This window comes from Podarcis vaucheri (genome assembly GCF_965113315.1).
Source record: "Podarcis vaucheri genome assembly, chromosome: 13".
In the NCBI taxonomy this organism is placed as follows: domain Eukaryota; kingdom Metazoa; phylum Chordata; class Lepidosauria; order Squamata; family Lacertidae; genus Podarcis; species Podarcis vaucheri.
In genome coordinates, this window is record NC_138751.1 from 22107170 (window position 1) to 22124456 (window position 17287).

The 17287-nt window shown below is 47.4% G+C and overlaps 1 protein-coding gene across 1 annotated transcript; it reads left to right on the forward strand.

Annotated features, from left to right (window-relative positions):
- Positions 1 to 12282: 12282 nt before the first annotated feature.
- LOC309517589 (claudin-9-like) lies at positions 12283 to 15012 on the forward strand. The gene has a single exon (XM_082196811.1). It carries the CDS (start codon positions 12971 to 12973, stop codon positions 13625 to 13627), a length of 657 nt encoding a protein of 218 aa, XP_082052937.1. The 5' UTR covers positions 12283 to 12970; the 3' UTR covers positions 13628 to 15012.
- The last annotated feature ends 2275 nt before the right edge of the window (positions 15013 to 17287 follow it).

Here is a 17287-nt window from a genome sequence, read left to right on the forward strand (position 1 = left end):
GAGCCTTCAGCCCCCACCCTCGGCATTATATTTTTAGCAGAGTCAAGGCAGGATATAAATTACTTGAATAAATGGCCAATGAGTGGAGGGGGCAGTAACTCCCAGTATGAGAGTTACAAGCGTGCCCTCATTTTCATTTTGGAAGGTGTGGAAACTTGCCCACTAGACTACACTCTGTGGCCAGAGAAGAGGGCAGAGTCTGGGGAATGAGCTCATCTTGGCAAAACTCCACAGAACTGGACTAATTCCATGTTCCCTTAAACTGTGGTCAGGTTGCTGATTGGCTGCCCAGACTGTCCCCCTACCCCATCCCAAACTCTCCTTCCCTGACCGCTCCCTTGCCCTCTTTGCATTTGGGTTACATTTCCATTCTTCCCTCTCCCCCTTCCCAAATCCATGGGCTTCTGCCAAAGCATATGGGGGGCATGCAAGGAAGGCTTGGGACAGATGGGTCCCAAACTAAATATTATTTGTCTGTCTGGCTACATCCATCCCTGCTGGTGAAGGGGAAGAGATGCCTCTGCCCACCTCCGAGCAGGCCCAGGTTCAAGCTGCAGACTTTGAACTCTCAAGCCCTCCAGCGCCTGGGCTTGCAAAGGCTGCTGCTCCCTGCCAGAACCCCCCACCTGTGAAAATCCAATGTGTTAATGCTGCTCACCAGGCCTTATGGAGTCACTTCCCGCCCCCCATCACCTTGCACAAAGGAAATGCAAAACAGGGCCTTGTCGGCAGTTGCCCCAAGGCAATTGGAATGCCTTCCTAGAGCAAGTGCATAAACATTTAGCTTTTCAGAGGCTAATGAAAGCCCTTTTGGATTTTAAAGGCATAGGGTTTGGGTTGAGGTTTTCAGTTATACAATTGACTTCCATTGTCAGTTTTGCGCCTTTGAATTTACATTCTTATGAAGAGCCCTGCTGGAGCAGACCAAAGCCCCTATCTAAACCAGATTTCTCCTCTCACAGCGCCCAAATGGGATGCCTACAGGAAACCCAAAAGCGGTGGTGTGATCCTGTTCCTCATCCCAGCAGTTGGTACTGAAAGGAACACTATGGTTAAGAGACACTGACAGCCTTCCCTTCCACAAATTCGGGTATTCTGTTTTGAATTATTTAGTGTAACTTTTAAAGGAAGTTTTTAAAGTAGCCTTGAGTATTTGGAAAGGCAGCAAATGAAGGAAAGAAATAAAGTGGGAAAGAAAGAATAAGGGATAAAAGGAAGGAAGGAAGGAAGGAAGGAAGGAAGGTTAGGTTAGGTTAGGTTGGAGAGAGGAAAACAGACATCGGAGGCGTAAATGGCTTTGCCAGTGGTTCTGTACATCATTATGGATTCGCTGTAAAAAGTAACATGAACAAATTATGTCCATTTAGGAGAGAAAGAGCTAATAATGGAAATAACCCACATTTCTTGGAACAAAAAAAGGCTTGTCAGTGGATGCTGGCATCCCTCTCTCTGTTTAGCCTGGCTCAGACTTCCAAGTCCTCCTGGTGTCTCTCAAGCCTGACTTGCAAAATATGCCTTGGCCTCCCCATCAGCCCTTCTGCCCTCCTGGCCCTCAGCCTAGGTCATGCCCTAGCCCAGTCAGCACATGCCTTGAGGGTTTGCCTCCTTTCACATAGCTGTGGGAGTCACCCCCCCCCACTTCCCCATTGCTACAGCACTTCTTCCTTTGGGTGACTCATTGATTTCACTCTCCTTTTCAAGATAGGGATTTTGGGAATAGCAAGTGTCCAGCAGTAAATCACTTTTCAGTTTTCTCAGGAGCTTGTTTTCCCGAGTTTGTTTTCCCAGTTTTCTTGGGATTTGATAGGTAGTCTGCTCTGGATTTTTACTTTTATCTTTACATGAACTTAAAATAGCAATCCAGTAAGAAATATGAAATAAAAGAAATAAAAGGAGAACCAAAACAAAGCAAAAGGTTCACAGCCATTACCTTATAAAATAAAGTACATTCTCAAGAAACTACACAGTGAACTAGACATTAAAACAAAAACTGACCAGATACAAAGAGAATACAAAACAAATGCTATTAATACCATACAGTGGTACTGTACCTTGTTACAGATAGGTAGCCGTGTTGGTCTGCCATAGTCAAAATAAAAAAATTCCTTCCAGTAGCACCTTAAAGACCAACTAAGTTAGTTCTTGGTATGAGCTTTCGTGTGCATGCACACTTCTTCAGATACACTGAAACAGAAGTTGCCAGATCCTTCTATATATCCCCACCTTCTCACTATATAGAAGGATCTGGCAACTTCTGTTTCAGTGTATCTGAAGAAGTGTGCATGCACACGAAAGCTCATACCAAGAACTAACTTAGTGGTACCTTGGTTCTCAAACATAATCCATTCCAGAAGTCTGTTCGACTTCCGAAAACATTCGAAAACAAAGGCATGGCTTCCGATTGGCTGCAGGAGCTTCCTGCACTCAAGCGGAAGCCGCGTTGGACGTTCGGCTTCCGAAAAATGTTCGCAAACCAGAACACTTACTTCCAGCTTTTGGCGTTTGGGAGCCGATTTGTTTGTCAACTAAACCGTTCAAGATCCAAGGTTCCACTGTATTTCATCAACTCTGAATTTGTCATTCTGTTGCCGAACTTGGTCAGATGCTTAACTCCCTCCCTTTCCTTGATTTGATGGTTTGTCTCTAGGACTGAGATGCTCATTCAGCTGGGCTTCCCGTCTTGCTTCTGCAGAGATGTGAAAGACTGAACAGAATTCCATTGCCCTATCCTTCTTCCAGCCAGTTGTCAGAACAGGGAGGGCATAAATGCTGGAGAAAACGTCTCTGTGTCAAACCAAAAACAACCACACCTGTTTTCCTCTGTTCTACAAGATGCTTAGAAAACAAACAAGCTACACATGAGATATCAGAGGGTGCAGCGGGGATGGGCAGTGTTCATAAAAGAAGCAGGTCTTTTCCACACACCCCTTTCCTGATTTTTAAAGAAATCTGATTTAAAAGAAACCCATGTCATACATGGATGGGCATGTGTGCATTGCGACAACATCAAGCCGTACGTGGATGCTTATTCCATGACAGCAGGAGGCTTGTAAAAACATGCAGTAGGTGTGTTAAAGAGCTTTCTGTACTGACTTCTGCCCTGTCAGTTAACCACTAGGCTCCACCCTCAGACCTATCCCTGGCTTCACTCACGCTTCCAAAAGGTTGCAACAATAGGATGGAGTGCTCTGTACATGCACCAAAATTGCAGGGGTAACGGTCTTGGCCATTTAGAAAATAAACAAATGTGACAGTTGTGTAAGAACATATTTAGGACCACTGCTTTTTTTTTTTTTTTTACTTCTGTCTGAAGACAATTACTTAATATTTATTCAAACCATTGTTGTTGTTTAAAAAAACCTGCACTTTAGCCGAAGAAAAGACACCCAGAGTGGCTTACAAAGATCAGTAGTAAAAAAGTCACCACCCCTCAGGCTTGTAGTCAAAAAGACATGATACCCAAGGAAAAAGGGATGGGGAGGGAGGAGGGGGGAAGCAAGCTCTGTCACCAGTTCTTAAAGTTACAGATTCTGATAAAGACCAGCTTGAATGCAAACAGTAGAGGCATTTTGATGTTATGGCTTCTGCCTAGGTGTCTCTTATTTTTTTAACCACAAAGACATCATGGCTGACTACGAGCTCTGGTCTCCTGCCTTCTCTCCTCCCTGGTTGCATATGCACCGCCAACCCTCCCTGTTTACCAGGGACAGACCTTTTTCTTTTTTCCTTTGATGCCTGTCCCTGGTAAATCATTGCCCCTATTTTTGCCTTGGGGGCAGCTTTGTTAAAAGTCTTGTTCCTGTGAATTGCCATGGCTCTCATTCTTCAGGCATCACCTTCCTTCCCAGGGTCTCTAGAAGTCACATTTCCAAGTAAGGAGTGGATGTGTCTTGTCTCTGGCTGCATATACACACACCGTACTTTTAAAGCACATTCAAAGCACTTGATTTAACCCAAAGAACCCTGGGAACTGTAGTTTGCTAAGGGTGCTGGGAATTGTAGTTCGGCAATGGGTTAAGACCAGAGCTCCATGTAAATGCTACAGGTGCAGTGTGCTGCACAACCTCCCACATCAAACCCAGTAGCTCCTGCAGAATATTTTGTGCTGCTATTAATTGTTGCAGGTTGATCATGTCTTTCTCCTTAACCCAGAGAACAAACCCGCTTTTTGACTTGCAGCTTAGCGGAGGGCAGGCAATCGAAGAATGAGGAACTGCAGCAAATATAGAAAAAGAACCTTCAGTAATGCAAAACCGCAGGCGGAAGTGGGCAGGCGAGAGCTCAGACCCTGTTCATGCGCCCAATGTTGCAGTCATGCCCCTGCTTTCATCCCACCTGTCAAATGTCGGTGGGTCAATGTGTCTTCCAGTCCTGGCTTGGGAGTGAGCACAAACCATTGTTTGCCTGTTTGGACAAGGATTTGAAGTTGCCAATTGCTGAAATGTGTGAAGGGAAGAAGGAGGGGGCAGGAGGAGGGAACGTGCAAACTTGGCATGTTCCTGCCTTCTTGGTAGTGCTTGAATATAGACTTTACGGTGATTTTTTTTTAAAGCTGCTTTTATCAAAGAGGAAAAGCACTCCTCAGATGCTCAGAAGACCTTTCTCCTTGGGGCCTTTAAAAAAACCAACAACACGCACGCATGCAACTGCTAATTTGTTCCAGTTGGGGAAAAGGCACTCTTACACCTGCTCAGAGGCAGCATAATGGAATTTTTTGAAAACAAAAGCTGGCGGTGCTATTCAGATGGTGTGCAGCCCCACTACACCGACACCAGGCGGAGCATTCCTTTAGAGCTGGTTGTTGATGGGGATGGAGTGGGGGGGGGGAGGACAAGGTGGCAGGACACTTGATCTGTCCCAGGTGAGGCAGCTCCAGGCCTCCTTGTTTTCCTTCACTGCCTTCCTTTGTTCTCGGGCCCAGTCCATCTCCCTTGACAACGCGATCCTATCTGCCTGCGAAACTGGAACATGGGCACCGGTTGCACGCAGCAATGACCTACTAAGCGAGCTCCTGGCGGTGTTCTCTTCTCGCTCCCCCCTCCCCTTTGGCCTGTTCCAGCAGCGGGCGATGGTTTCAAGTAACCCTCCTCCGAGAACTCACCTGTATTGCGCCAGCTGTCCTCACCAGCATGTCAAGCCTGGCAAGGCCCAGCAGAACCACTGGGAGACATTTCGGGGAGGGGCCGCCTTTCGGAGGAACCTGGGGTTAGGCTGTTGAGGGCTTCAAATCGCCCTTCAGCCGTGAAGCCCCCACTGGGAGTCTTTGGGCCAGCTAGTCTCTTTTGGCCTAATCCTACCTCTCAGGGTTGTTGTGAGGAGGGGAAAAATGAGGGGATGGGCAGAAGCAATGAATACTGGCCTGAGCTCCATGGAGGAAAGGCGGGATTATAAACAAATATGTTAAATCAGGAGTGGTTAAACCATCACCTCCTGCCTACTTTCCTGAAATATAGCTCCTATCATCCCTGACTATTGAGCATGCTGGGTGGGGCTAGTAGAAGACACGAGCCTAACAATAGCTAGAGGTCCAGGAGTTCCTTAACCCAGGGCAGGGGTCTGCAACCCGCGGCTCCGGAGCCACATGTGGCTCTTTTACACCTTTGCCGCGGATCCGGGGCGGATACTAGCGAGGGGAGGAGGCGCATTGTGCGCCCCGACACTCCCCACTGTGGCGGGCGCTGTACTGGCTGTGACGTCGCATGGGGGCGGTGCGTGTGTTAGTCCCGACGTCACCTTCCCGCCCGCTGTCAGATCGCGGCTCTGGAGATATATTTGTTTTAAATAGCGCAATGGTTTTGCGGCTCCCAGGTTTTTTTTCCTTCGGAAACGGGTCCAAGTGGCTCTTTTTGTCTTAAAGGTTGCAGACCCCTGACCCAGGGGTTTTCAGCCAGTGAGCCGTGGCACCCTGGGGTGCCTTGAATGATGGTCAGGGGTGCCATGGGCAACACTGGCCTCTGTCCCTCTTTCCTTCCCTCTGATGCCCTCTTGCATCTCTGCCTCCCAAAGACTTATGCAGCTGTTTGCTGCAGTAGCCCTGTTGACCAGCTCCACAGGCAAATGGTGCCTCGGGGGTTGGCCAGGGGGTGCTGGTTGCCAAGAGCTGAGGTGGCCTCGGAGTAAGCAAGCAAGCGGGTGAGGGAGCCCAGCCAGCCCTTGTTGTTGGGAATGGACAGACAAGTCCCAGACCCCTGTGGGGCAGTGTAAGGAGGCACCTCTCTTTGGGGCAGGGGAGGGGCAGGTCAGAGACCAGGGGCGGTGGCAGCGGCTGCCCGGAGGACTCCCAAGGAGATGGGAGAGGAGGGGAGGCTGAGGGAACTCTCCACAAGGGAGGGTGTTTGAAAAAGGGTAAGAGGCTGTCGGCTGTGCAGGCAGGGGGTGACATAACTGGGCTCCTGAGCCCCACAGGGGCTGATCTTCCAGGTCAGAGGGTGTATCTACTATGCTGAGTGTGTTGTTGTTGTTGTTTAGTCGTTTAGTCATGTCCAACTCTTCGTGACCCCATGGTCACGCCAGGCACTTCTGTCTTCCACTGCCTCCTGCAGTTTGGTCAAACTCATGCTGGTAGCTTCAAGAAAACTTTCCAACCATCTCGTCCTCTGTCGTCCCCTTCTCCTTGTGCCCTCCATCTTTCCCAACATCAGGGTCTTTACCAGGGAGTCTTCTCTTCTCATGAGGTGGCCAAAGTATTGGAGCCTCAGCTTCACGATCTGTCCTTCCAGTGAGCACTCAGGGCTGATTTCCTTAAGAATGGATAGGTTTGATCTTCTTGCAGTCCACGGGACTCTCAAGAGTCTCCTCCAGCACCATAATTCAAAAGCATCAATTCTTTGGCGATCAGCCTTCTTTATGGTCTAGCTCTCACTTCCATACATCACTACTGGGAAAACCATAGCTTTTACTATACGGACCTTTGTTGGCAAGGTGATGTCTCTACTTTTTAAGATGCTGTCTAGGTTTTTCATTGCTTTTCTCCCAAGAAGCAGGTGTCTTTTAATTTCGTGGCTGCTGTCACCATCTGCAGTGATCATGGAGCCCAAGAAAGTAAAATCTCACACTGCCTCCATTTCTTCCCCTTCTATTTGCCAGGAGGTGATGGGCTCAGTGGCCATGATCTTCGTTTTTTTGATGTTGAGCTTCAGACCATATTTTGCACCGGAATCCCTAGCCGGAATTAAGATTGCCGGAAGAAATATCAACAACCTCAGATATGCAGATGACACAACCTTGATGGCAGAAAGTGAGGAGGAATTAAAGAACCTTTTATTGAGGGTGAAAGAGGAGAGCGCAAAATACGCTGAGTGTGAGGGTTTTCTGCATGTTTTCGAACCTGTGCTCAGATCTGGGAGGTAAGCATTCACCCCGGTTTATAAGAGTGTGTAGTCAAGTTGCAGCAGAAACCACGCAAGAGTCTTGCGGCACCTTTAGATTACTTATTTTGTGTGTGTTACGGTTTTGTGGAATACAGCCCACTTTATCAGATGTTCGAAGTGTTATCCTGAGTTGGAAACAGTGAGGTCAGAAGGAAATGAAGTGCAGAAAGTACAGACAGTGGCAATTATGTTATTAGCAGTGACCATTCAAAAAAGAAAAGTAAATCAATTGTTGATAACACAGACGTTCTGGCATTGGTAAGGCAATTCACACACACACACACACACACACACACACACACACACACACACACACACACACAGTGTAATAAAAACACATGACATTTAGCATTGCTATTCCCATGCTGTGGAATTCCTTTTAGCAGAGATTTGGGAGGCATCCTCACTTTTGACTTTCAGGTGTCTCCTGACATGAGAGTAGCCAGGATTTTTGTTGGGGGGAGGGGCAGGACTTTTGTTGAGGAGGGGCAGAATCTCAGTTAGCTATGTACAGTGGTACCTCGGGTTAAGAACTTACCATAATTCATTCTGGAGGTCCGTTCTTAACCTGAAGCACCACTTTAGTTAATGGGACCTCCTACTGCCACTGCGCCGCTGCTGCACAATTTCTGTTCTCATCCTGAAGCAAAGTTCTTAACCTGAGGTACTATTTCTGGGTTAGTGGAGTCTGACAGGCCTTTTCAGCTATTTAATTATTATTTTTTATTATCCAGTTGGAGTATTGATTATCTGTATTTTTATTTTTGCTTCATGCAAAGTCATTTACCCTCCCTGTTCTGTCCAGATAGGGGTGTAAGCTGGGCCACCAGCCAAAGCTGATGGAAGGCACTCGGTGCCACTGAGACCACCTGAGCCTCAAGCAACAGCAAAGGATTCAGATGTACCCCCAAGCTATGTACCCCCAAGCCACGTTTCCAAGCACAATTCAAAGTGTTGGTCTGACCTTTAAAGCCCTAAACGGCCTCGGTCCTGTATACCTGAAAGAGCGTCTCCACCCCCATCGTTCAGCCCAGACACTGAGATCCAGCGCCGAGGGCCTTCTGGCGGTTCCCTCATTGCGAGAAGTAAGGTTACAGGGAACCAGGCAGAGGGCCTTCTCGGTAGTGGCACCTGCCCTGTGGAACGCCCTCCCAGCAGATGTCAAAGCAATAAACAACTATTTTACTTTTAAAAGTCATCTGAAGTTAGGGAAGTTTTTAATGTTTGATGCTGTACTGTTTTTAATATTCAGTTGGAAGCCACCCAGAGTGGCTGGGGAAACGCAGCCAGATGGGCGGGGTATAAATAATAAATTATTATTATTATTATTATTATTATTATTATTATTATTATTATTATTATTATTATTCAGAGGGAATGTAACCCCATTCAGAGCAGACAATCTGCCAGCCATCTGCCCCACTTTTTATCTGTAAAATGTGGGCATGTTTATCTTTTCCTTTTCCTTTGAGGAGATTCTCAGAGTAGCCTGGTGACTCCTGAATTCTGTGATGGCCTGTCAGTTTGAGCCTGCTCCAGCACCTATTATAGATTGGAAGCAGGAAGCTCCAGGGGTTTCCGCTATGTTGTTCCAGATCAGTGGTGGAGACGCTGTGTGGCCCTCCAGGTGTCGGTTTATTGCTCAACTTAAAGGTATAGGGACCCCTGACCGTTAAGCCCAGTCGCGGACGACTCTGGGGTTGCGGCGCTCATCTGGCCGAGGGAGCCGGTGTTTGTCTGCAGACAGTTTTTCCGGGTCATGTGGCCAGCATGACTAAGCTGCTTCTGGCAAAACCAGAGCAGCGCACAGAAATGCAGTTTACCTTCCCGCCAGAGTGGTACCTATTTATCTACTTGCACTTTGACGTGCTTTCAAATTGCTAGGTTGGCAGGAGCAGGGACCAATCAAAGGGAGCTCACCCCATCTCAGGGATTTGAACCACCGACCTTCTGATCAGCAAGCCCTAGGCTCTGTGGTTTAGACCACAGTGCCACCCGCATCCCATTGTTCAACTTAAAAGGTAAAGGTAAAGGGACCCCTGACCATTAGGTCCAGTTGTGACCAACTCTGCTAGGTTGGCAGGTCTTACATGTTAAATTCATATCTTGCCATTCCTCCCAAAGGAGCCCAGGGCAGCAAATGGCAAGAGATAAAGCATTAAAAAACATAAAACAATAAAAAATATCTCAAAAAAATAATGCCAACACAGATGCAGAGCAAGAAAGATCTCAACTTAAAAGCCTTGTTGGAAGATGGTCTTCAGTAGGCGCAAAAAAGACAACAGAGACAATACATGCCTTAATATTCAAGGGGAGGGAATTCCAAAGGGCAGATGCCACCACACTAAAGGCCCAATTCCTATATTGTGCAGAAATGCCCTCCTTATAAGATGGCACCTGCAGAGCACAGTGATTCAGTAGTTAAGAGAGGATACGATCTTTCGGGTGTTCCCAGCCAGCATCGATGATGGTCAGGGATCATAGGGGTTGTAGCCCAGCTGCATGTGGAAGCCACAGATTCCTTTGCCTGTTGCAGAAAAGAGTAATCTCTCGTTTGGAGGGAAGCCACTATGCTAAGGTTACAAACTGTTTGAAAATGCACTGGGCAAAATAAATTGTCCATGGTTACTGTTTTAAAAAAATTCCTTCTTATCAACTGCGGTTGCCACACTATCAACCTCTTCAGAGTTATGTGTGCTTAAGCTGCTCTTTATCAGGCTTTGATAACATGACTTGTTTTTGACCTGGAGACAAAAGAACCCCTTTAGACTGCCTAATCCTGTTAGTTTCTTGCCTTGAACCAAGCATGCTGTGGATGTTTACTACTATTAGTAGCTGATACTATGTATTAGCATCATTAGTAGTCTACTAAATATAATTTACTATTTATATGCCACCCATCTGAATGGGTTACTCCAGCCACCCTAGTTTCCCATTGTTTTTGGACCTTGGAGTGGTACTGAGTTTTAATTTTAAAATGTTTATTTAAAACAACAACAACACACCTGTTTATTTTGATTTCACTTTTGTTTAGATACAAATGGTATTTTTGCTTGTTTTACTGCATATGACTTCCTTCAATGTTTTTAATTAAAATGAAAATGAAAACAAATGATTTTTGTAGGGATTTTAGCATACATGTGGATACTTCCTCTCCTGCCTGAATATGAATGCTTTGAATTGCTCTGTATTACTATATTTGTCTCACTGCTATTTACCTCTCAGGATTATTTTAAGGAGATCTTATTGGTCTAATCAGAAATAAAAACCAGGCATAAAATTGGTTTCCTATCGTAGCTTCAAAAGGCCACCAAAATTATTTTGATGCCCGTGTTGTGGACTGCTAACTGGGTTGCTGTTATTTTCTAGAGTTAACATGCATAGTTGCGTTCTGCGTTATTGTCAGGCTACCTTTTCATGCAATAAATCTTGTAGGCCCAAAGTCACTTAGCTGCGTAAGGCCCTGTATACATTACCAACTTAAAGCACAACTAAGGTGGAATCTACACACATATTAAAAACACTGTGAAAATGCTTTTAAAAAATAATAATAATGTTTTAAAAAATACACCGAATTCGGCATAGCCCACTGTCACCATCTAGTGTCACATTTGTACAACACATTTAAAAACATTTTATTTGCAACTGTATAGCTGAGTCCTAGGTCGTTCTTTTTCTTAATTCAGATCAAAGCAGTGCTTCATACAAAATGACAGGAGGGGTGTGGATTATGGTTATCATCGTGCGTACTGTACACCACTTTCCAAAACAGCAGTGGGAGCACAGGGGAGTGAACCCAGCATGAGTCCCACTCCGCGAGTTTTACTGGAGCAGACTTGCTTAGGATTGGGTTTGAAACAGCTTTGTTATGGCAACAAGTGAAAGGAGGCTACGCGTACAAATGCTGATTATTTCTGGCATCTGTGTCCCACCCTCCCTCCAGAGAGCTTAGAGAGGCCTACGTGGCTGTGCTCCCCATTTTCACATGAAGTTCGGCTGATACTAAGTGACTTGCCCTGTTTCGTCCCTTGAGCATCGCAACTTGAGCCCTGTTTAGGGAAGTTTTTAATGTTTGAAGTTTTATTCTGTTTTTAATGTTATGTTGAAAGCCACCCAGAATGGCTGGGGAAACCCACCCAGATGGGCAGGGTAGAATTTATTTATTTATTATTATTATTATTATTATTATTATTATTATTATTATTAGGATTTGAACTTGGCTCTCCCCACTCAAGTTCACAGGGTCTCAATTGCAAAGTTATACCCTTGTTATTCACCCACACCTCAGATGGGAAACCTTTGGCTCCCCAGGTTATAATACCCATTTCCCTTGAAGATTGGCCATTTCGCCTGGGGATGATGGGAGCTGGAATCCAAAAACATTTAGTGGGCCAGAAGTTCCCCCCACCACTGACCCCCACATCCCTGGAGGGAGCTGCATTTGTGCAATGGGTATGATAAGGGATGTGTGGGTGCCTCTAATTAGGCACCATTTCCATCATCATCATCATCATCATCATCATTACATATACTGCATATTCATCATTTCTTTCATGATGCTGCAGAGTGAAGTTGGCTGGCACGGGGAATATCTGATAGGTTCCACTTCTCTGTGCCTCTTGAATTCAACCACAGAAACTCCCTTTCTCGCTTGATCGCTCGCTCTTTCTCTTTCCCCCCCACCTCCCTCCTTCTCTCCACCTCTGCTTGTTTTTCTCAGCCTTCTCCTCCCCTCCCACCCTTTCCCCTCTAGAACGGGCAGCTTCCCAACTCGCCAACAGAAAATAAAGAAATATTCAAACTCTCTCCTCGACACCACCACCCATTCTGTCGTTACCATGGAACCCCCAATGCCCTTCTCGGCTTGGCCTGCCTGCTCCTCCCACCCACCTGTTGGGGGTTCATATAACCCGCCCCTCCCTGTCCCTAAGCACGGGCTCCCACGGGATCCTTCTAGACAACAGCAGGTACCTGTGAAGGAGAGCAAATTCAATAACAAGCAGCCTGCCGAAACCAGGGAGGGGAAGAGAAGAGGGAGGATCTGTCCAGCTCCCACCATCGCTAGCAGCTTCTTCCTGGGCCTCTTTCCTTTGCTGGTTCCACCGCACCTGTCTGCCTTTGGTCCGGCCAAGCTCATAAAAGTGACGCCCCACGGACAGGTATCCCTGGACGACTCCACATCACAGACCATCTCTTGGATGCTGTTGACTGCCATCTTCCAGGCTGGCATCCCCACTCGCAGGTAACACAAGAAGGCCTCTTTTGTAGCTGTGTCGTCAACCGGTCCGATAAAGAGACTCGGTTTTGCAGAGGAGCCCCATCAGAAACCCTCCTCCTGGGCCCACAAGTCACTGGAATATCCTTCCAGGACTTACTGTCTGAAGCTGCTCTTTGGGGAAATACATTATCTCCCATTGCAGTATCCTTCACTCTGAAGATCGCGTGTCTTTGAATTCTCACCCACATTGATCCCTGTAAAAGACAGCCTGCCTTCGGACACTGCCGCCCGGTAAAACGTGCGTTCCCCGACCCTCCCAGAGGGTGGCGGAAGAAGGAGTACGTGTCTTGCAGCAGGCTAAGAAAGCAAGTCTCCGCTCACAATGTCCTCCGCAGGGTTGGAGATCTTGGCCATGGGCCTGTGCATTGTTGGTTGGATAGGGACCATCCTTGCTTGCGCCCTGCCCATGTGGAGGGTCACCGCGTTTATCGGGAACAACATTGTCGTGGCGCAGATCATCTGGGAGGGGCTGTGGATGAACTGCATTGTGCAGAGCACCGGCCAGATGCAGTGCAAGATCTACGACTCCATGCTGGCCCTCTCGCAGGATGTCCAAGCCGCCCGGGCCCTCATGGTCGTCTCTGTGCTGCTGGCCATCCTGGCCCTGCTGGTGGGCATCGTGGGAGCCAAGTGCACCAACTGCGTGGAGGACGAGGGGGCCAAGGCACGCATCGTCATCACCTCGGGGGCGCTCTTCATCATCTCGGGTCTCTTGACCCTCATCCCAGTGTGCTGGTCGGCCAACTCTATAATCCGCGACTTCTACAACCCAATGGTGGTCGAGGCCCTGAAAAGGGAGCTGGGGGCTGCCCTCTATGTTGGCTGGGCAGCTTCCGCACTGCTGCTGCTTGGAGGCTCTCTTCTATGTTGCTCCTGCCCGCCACGGGAAGACCGCTACCCAACCCGCATTGGGTATTCCGTCCCGGCCAGATCCACTGCGCCTCCAGGCAGTGGGATCGACAAGAGGGACTATGTATGAAGAGCTGTGGTTGGGGGGAGGGTAGACTTGCCAGATGTTGCTAGGCCCAAACCCTGGCAGGAGTTATGGGTCCAAGGACTTTTTCAGCGGGGAAAATGGGACAAAGCCAATCGGTATGGGTTGAGCCGTGATATCTGGCAATTCTCAGTTGCGTGCACATGCACAGGTGTATGTGTGAGACCATGAGCGGGTGGGAGATTAGGGGAAACATGAACAAATAAACGGATATGTGAGAGAATGAACAAACAATTAGGAAAGAGATGAGTGGGGCAGCAAACACAACTGGAATGCTGAAACTGTACCTGAGGAGGCTGAGCAAATGAGAGCAGGGAGATGGGACAAGGATAATAGGGGCAAGTTAATGGCTAAGCCAGCAAATGATTGTTTGGGAACGGAGGCATAGGGGCAGATAAGCGAGGCACTTGTGAACAAACAAAACGCAGGCAGAAACATGAGAAGAGCCATGAGGAAATTAAATATGAGAGAAAGAGGAAACACTGAGGAGGACTGTCTGTCTTGTTATAAAGCAGCTCCGCTGCAAGAACCAGCTCATTAGAAAAAGTTTCGTCAAGAACAAAAAGTGAGGGGAAAAGGGAGAGTCAGAGAACAAGTGGTTTTTAATATTGGAAATGGCAATTGGATGCTGACATGGCTGAAACCAAAGAGGGAATTAACGGGGTGAGGTTTGAGGGTGGAAATGAAACTAATCAAAGGAGAAATGGGCAGGGTAAGTAAGCCTACCCAAACCTGGCATATAAAGAACAAAGAGACCACAAGGGATGTGGAGAATGGAGGCAAGGCATGACTTCCTCACAAGGCTTGTGTGAGAATGGCAGGATAAAATGGGAAGTGACGAACAAGAGCCTTGGTTTGGGGAGTGCAGGGGGGCTAGGCAGGATGTGGCGGAGACCCTGACCCTCTTTTGCCTTGGACTGGTGCTATTTGCTTGCTGGTTAATAATTTGTCAAGGCTTTGGCTACTCCTGGAGGCCTGGACAAACAGATGGGGATGTTTTGCCCCTGTTGCTCCCTACCACAGCCTGCCTCAGACAGTGCAAGGAGGAAATCTATGTCTCTCTCACACACCCAGATGCATTAGGGCTCCCCTCCGCTCAAAGAGTTGGGAAGAGAACCCAGGTGTTCTGGCTTCCACCCCCCTCTGTTATTGGAATGGGGGTGGGAAACAGGATTCTTAGCCCTGCCCCCCTTTTTCCCTTCAGAAGTTTCCTAAGGAAAGGGTAGGGTGGGGGGACTTACTGAGGTAACTCTTTTCCCTTGAGCAAGAAGGGTCAAATGGGACTCCCTTTTGTGATCACTCCCTCCCAGAGGTCTGTGTGGTGTTACTGAAAACTGTATTATTCAGATAAAGAAGATAAATGTTTGTAACCTATCTGTCTCTGGTCTTATTTTTGGGGTGAGGAAAGGGGACTGCAGACCTTTTGGAAAGTGAGAGCAAAGCTTAATTACAAAGGGAGGGGAGGGGGACACAGAAACAAATGTGGGGAGGATGGATAGTGAATATATTGAAAATATATTGAAAAGTGCTTCATTTGTAATAGGTGGAGTGTGTCGGGAGTTTGTGCGTATCACACATCACTCAGTCTGACATAAAAGCTCTAAGTTTCCCTGTTTTGGGACTATTTCTGAGGAAAGGCACTCTGTATAAGCTCAGGAGGACTCTTCTTCACCGCTTCATTTACTCATGCCCTGCCATTCAAGAGTGGTTCCTTAGCAAAGCCCCCAGCTTTCTCAGGCTCTTGTGAAATGGAGACACAGGAACTTCGACATATATTTCCAATTCTATATTTTATAGTGGTGTTACTATTAATAACCTGTCTGACACCAGGAAGCGACGCACTAGTGGGTCCCAACCCACCAGTTGAAGACTAAAGTGTTAGACAGCATCATTGGTATACCTTGTCAAACAGGCAGGTCCTGGGGCTCACACTTACCTGATAGCTGTGCCCCTTTGGACTCTGAAGCCCCACTCCTACTCTCAAATCTGTTAGAGTTGGCAGGCGGTGAGTGAAAGGCATTTCAAATATTTTCGCATCAGGGGTACCTTTTCAGCCCGCTTGAAAGTAAAAAAAGAAAGGGGGGGGGACAAACCCTCCCAGATAATGCCTGATGAGGGAGATTTGAGGGTTTTGGTTTTTTAAAAAACGGTTCTGGGACAAAACTCAAATTAAGCATCCCAAGGAGCACAGGCCAAAGAGCAGAGGCTGTCCTGGAGTAGAAAAGTGTGTCAGGACGGGGATTGGCTTCTTTATTAAAGAGAATGCCAGTGCAAATGAACGGGAAGGCCAAAGGGCTGACAAGGTGTGTTTATATGTGCGGGAAGGGGACAGAGGAAGCTGGTTTATTCCGAGTCAGACCATCAATCTGGAGAAAGAGCTCAGTACTGACAATGACTGGCAGCCGCTCGTCAGGGTTTCAGTGGGGGCTCTTTCCCGCATTTACCAGAAGATGCTGGAATCTTCTGGATGTAAGGTATGCGCTCTGCCGCTGAGCTGAAACTAGTCCCCTTTACTCCCAGATACAAGGGAACTTCTGAGAGAAATTCATTTTGCCTATGCTCAGAGGCACTCTGGTTCTTATTACTGCTTTACATGTTACAGTATTGAAGAATGGATGTGTGTGTGTGTGTGTGTGTGTGAGAGAGAGAGAGAGAGAGAGAGAGAGGGCGGACACCACATTTTCTAGGCTGATCTGCAGCTCAGATGAACACCTGTGTTCTGGATGCAAAATACAGATGCACACACCGATCTACAATGCAAAGTGTGTGACTTTTCCAGCTGGGCTTTGGGCAGCTGCCAGGGCTCTCTTTCCCCTCAGCTTTCCCCTGGCATCTGGGTCTAACTGCCATTTTTATTTCCCAAAACAACCTCCCGCACTGCAGTGCCACAGTCTGGGACACTGTGGAAAATCAAAATGGCAGCCCCCCCCGACACATGGCGCAGCTCAGAGCACTGCTGCCGCCTGTCAGAGATGCCACATTAGCCTGTCAGGGCCTATCCAAGGATATTTTGATTGGTGCCTTGTTAAACCTGGATATAGCTCTACAGGAAACTAATATGCTTTGCACAGCAGTTAGGACACAATTTGGGGTTCCCACAGGCATCTGTGAGAACAAGATGCTGGACTAGAGGGGGGGGTCACTGGCTTGATCCAGAAGGGCTGTGTAAACCGTTATAATGGGCTGGTACTCTGGGAGACCAGGGCTCAAATTCCCACTCAGCCGCTGGGTGACCTTGAGCCGCTTAACTCTCAGGCTGAACTACCTCATAGGGTTGTTGTGGGATGAAACGGAGGGGGGGGGGGAGAAGCACACATGGCACCTTGAGCTTGTGAGCAAAGTAAATGTAATAATAAATAAGTTATTTAATGCATAAATATAATTAAAAACAGGAAATAAATGTTATTCTATCCATACATTATGTGCTGATGCCATCTCTCCCGCTCAGCCCCGCCCCAGCATGAAATACACGCAGGGTTTCTGTCACCTGCCTTTCCTGTCTAAAAGAGGCTAGAAACCTAATGAGTTTCGTGGCACGGGGATCAATGACACTTGTTCTTTGAATTTAGCCCATAGGGAATGGCAAGAATTTCCTTGAAATGAAGAGAAAAGGAGAAAGAGGATGTGAGTCACCTCACTCCACAC

Excerpts from the sequence above, each read along its gene's own strand:
- LOC309517589 (XM_082196811.1), top strand. The coding sequence starts at position 12,971 with ATGTCCTCCGCAGGGTTGGAGATCTTGGCCATGGGCCTGTGCATTGTT.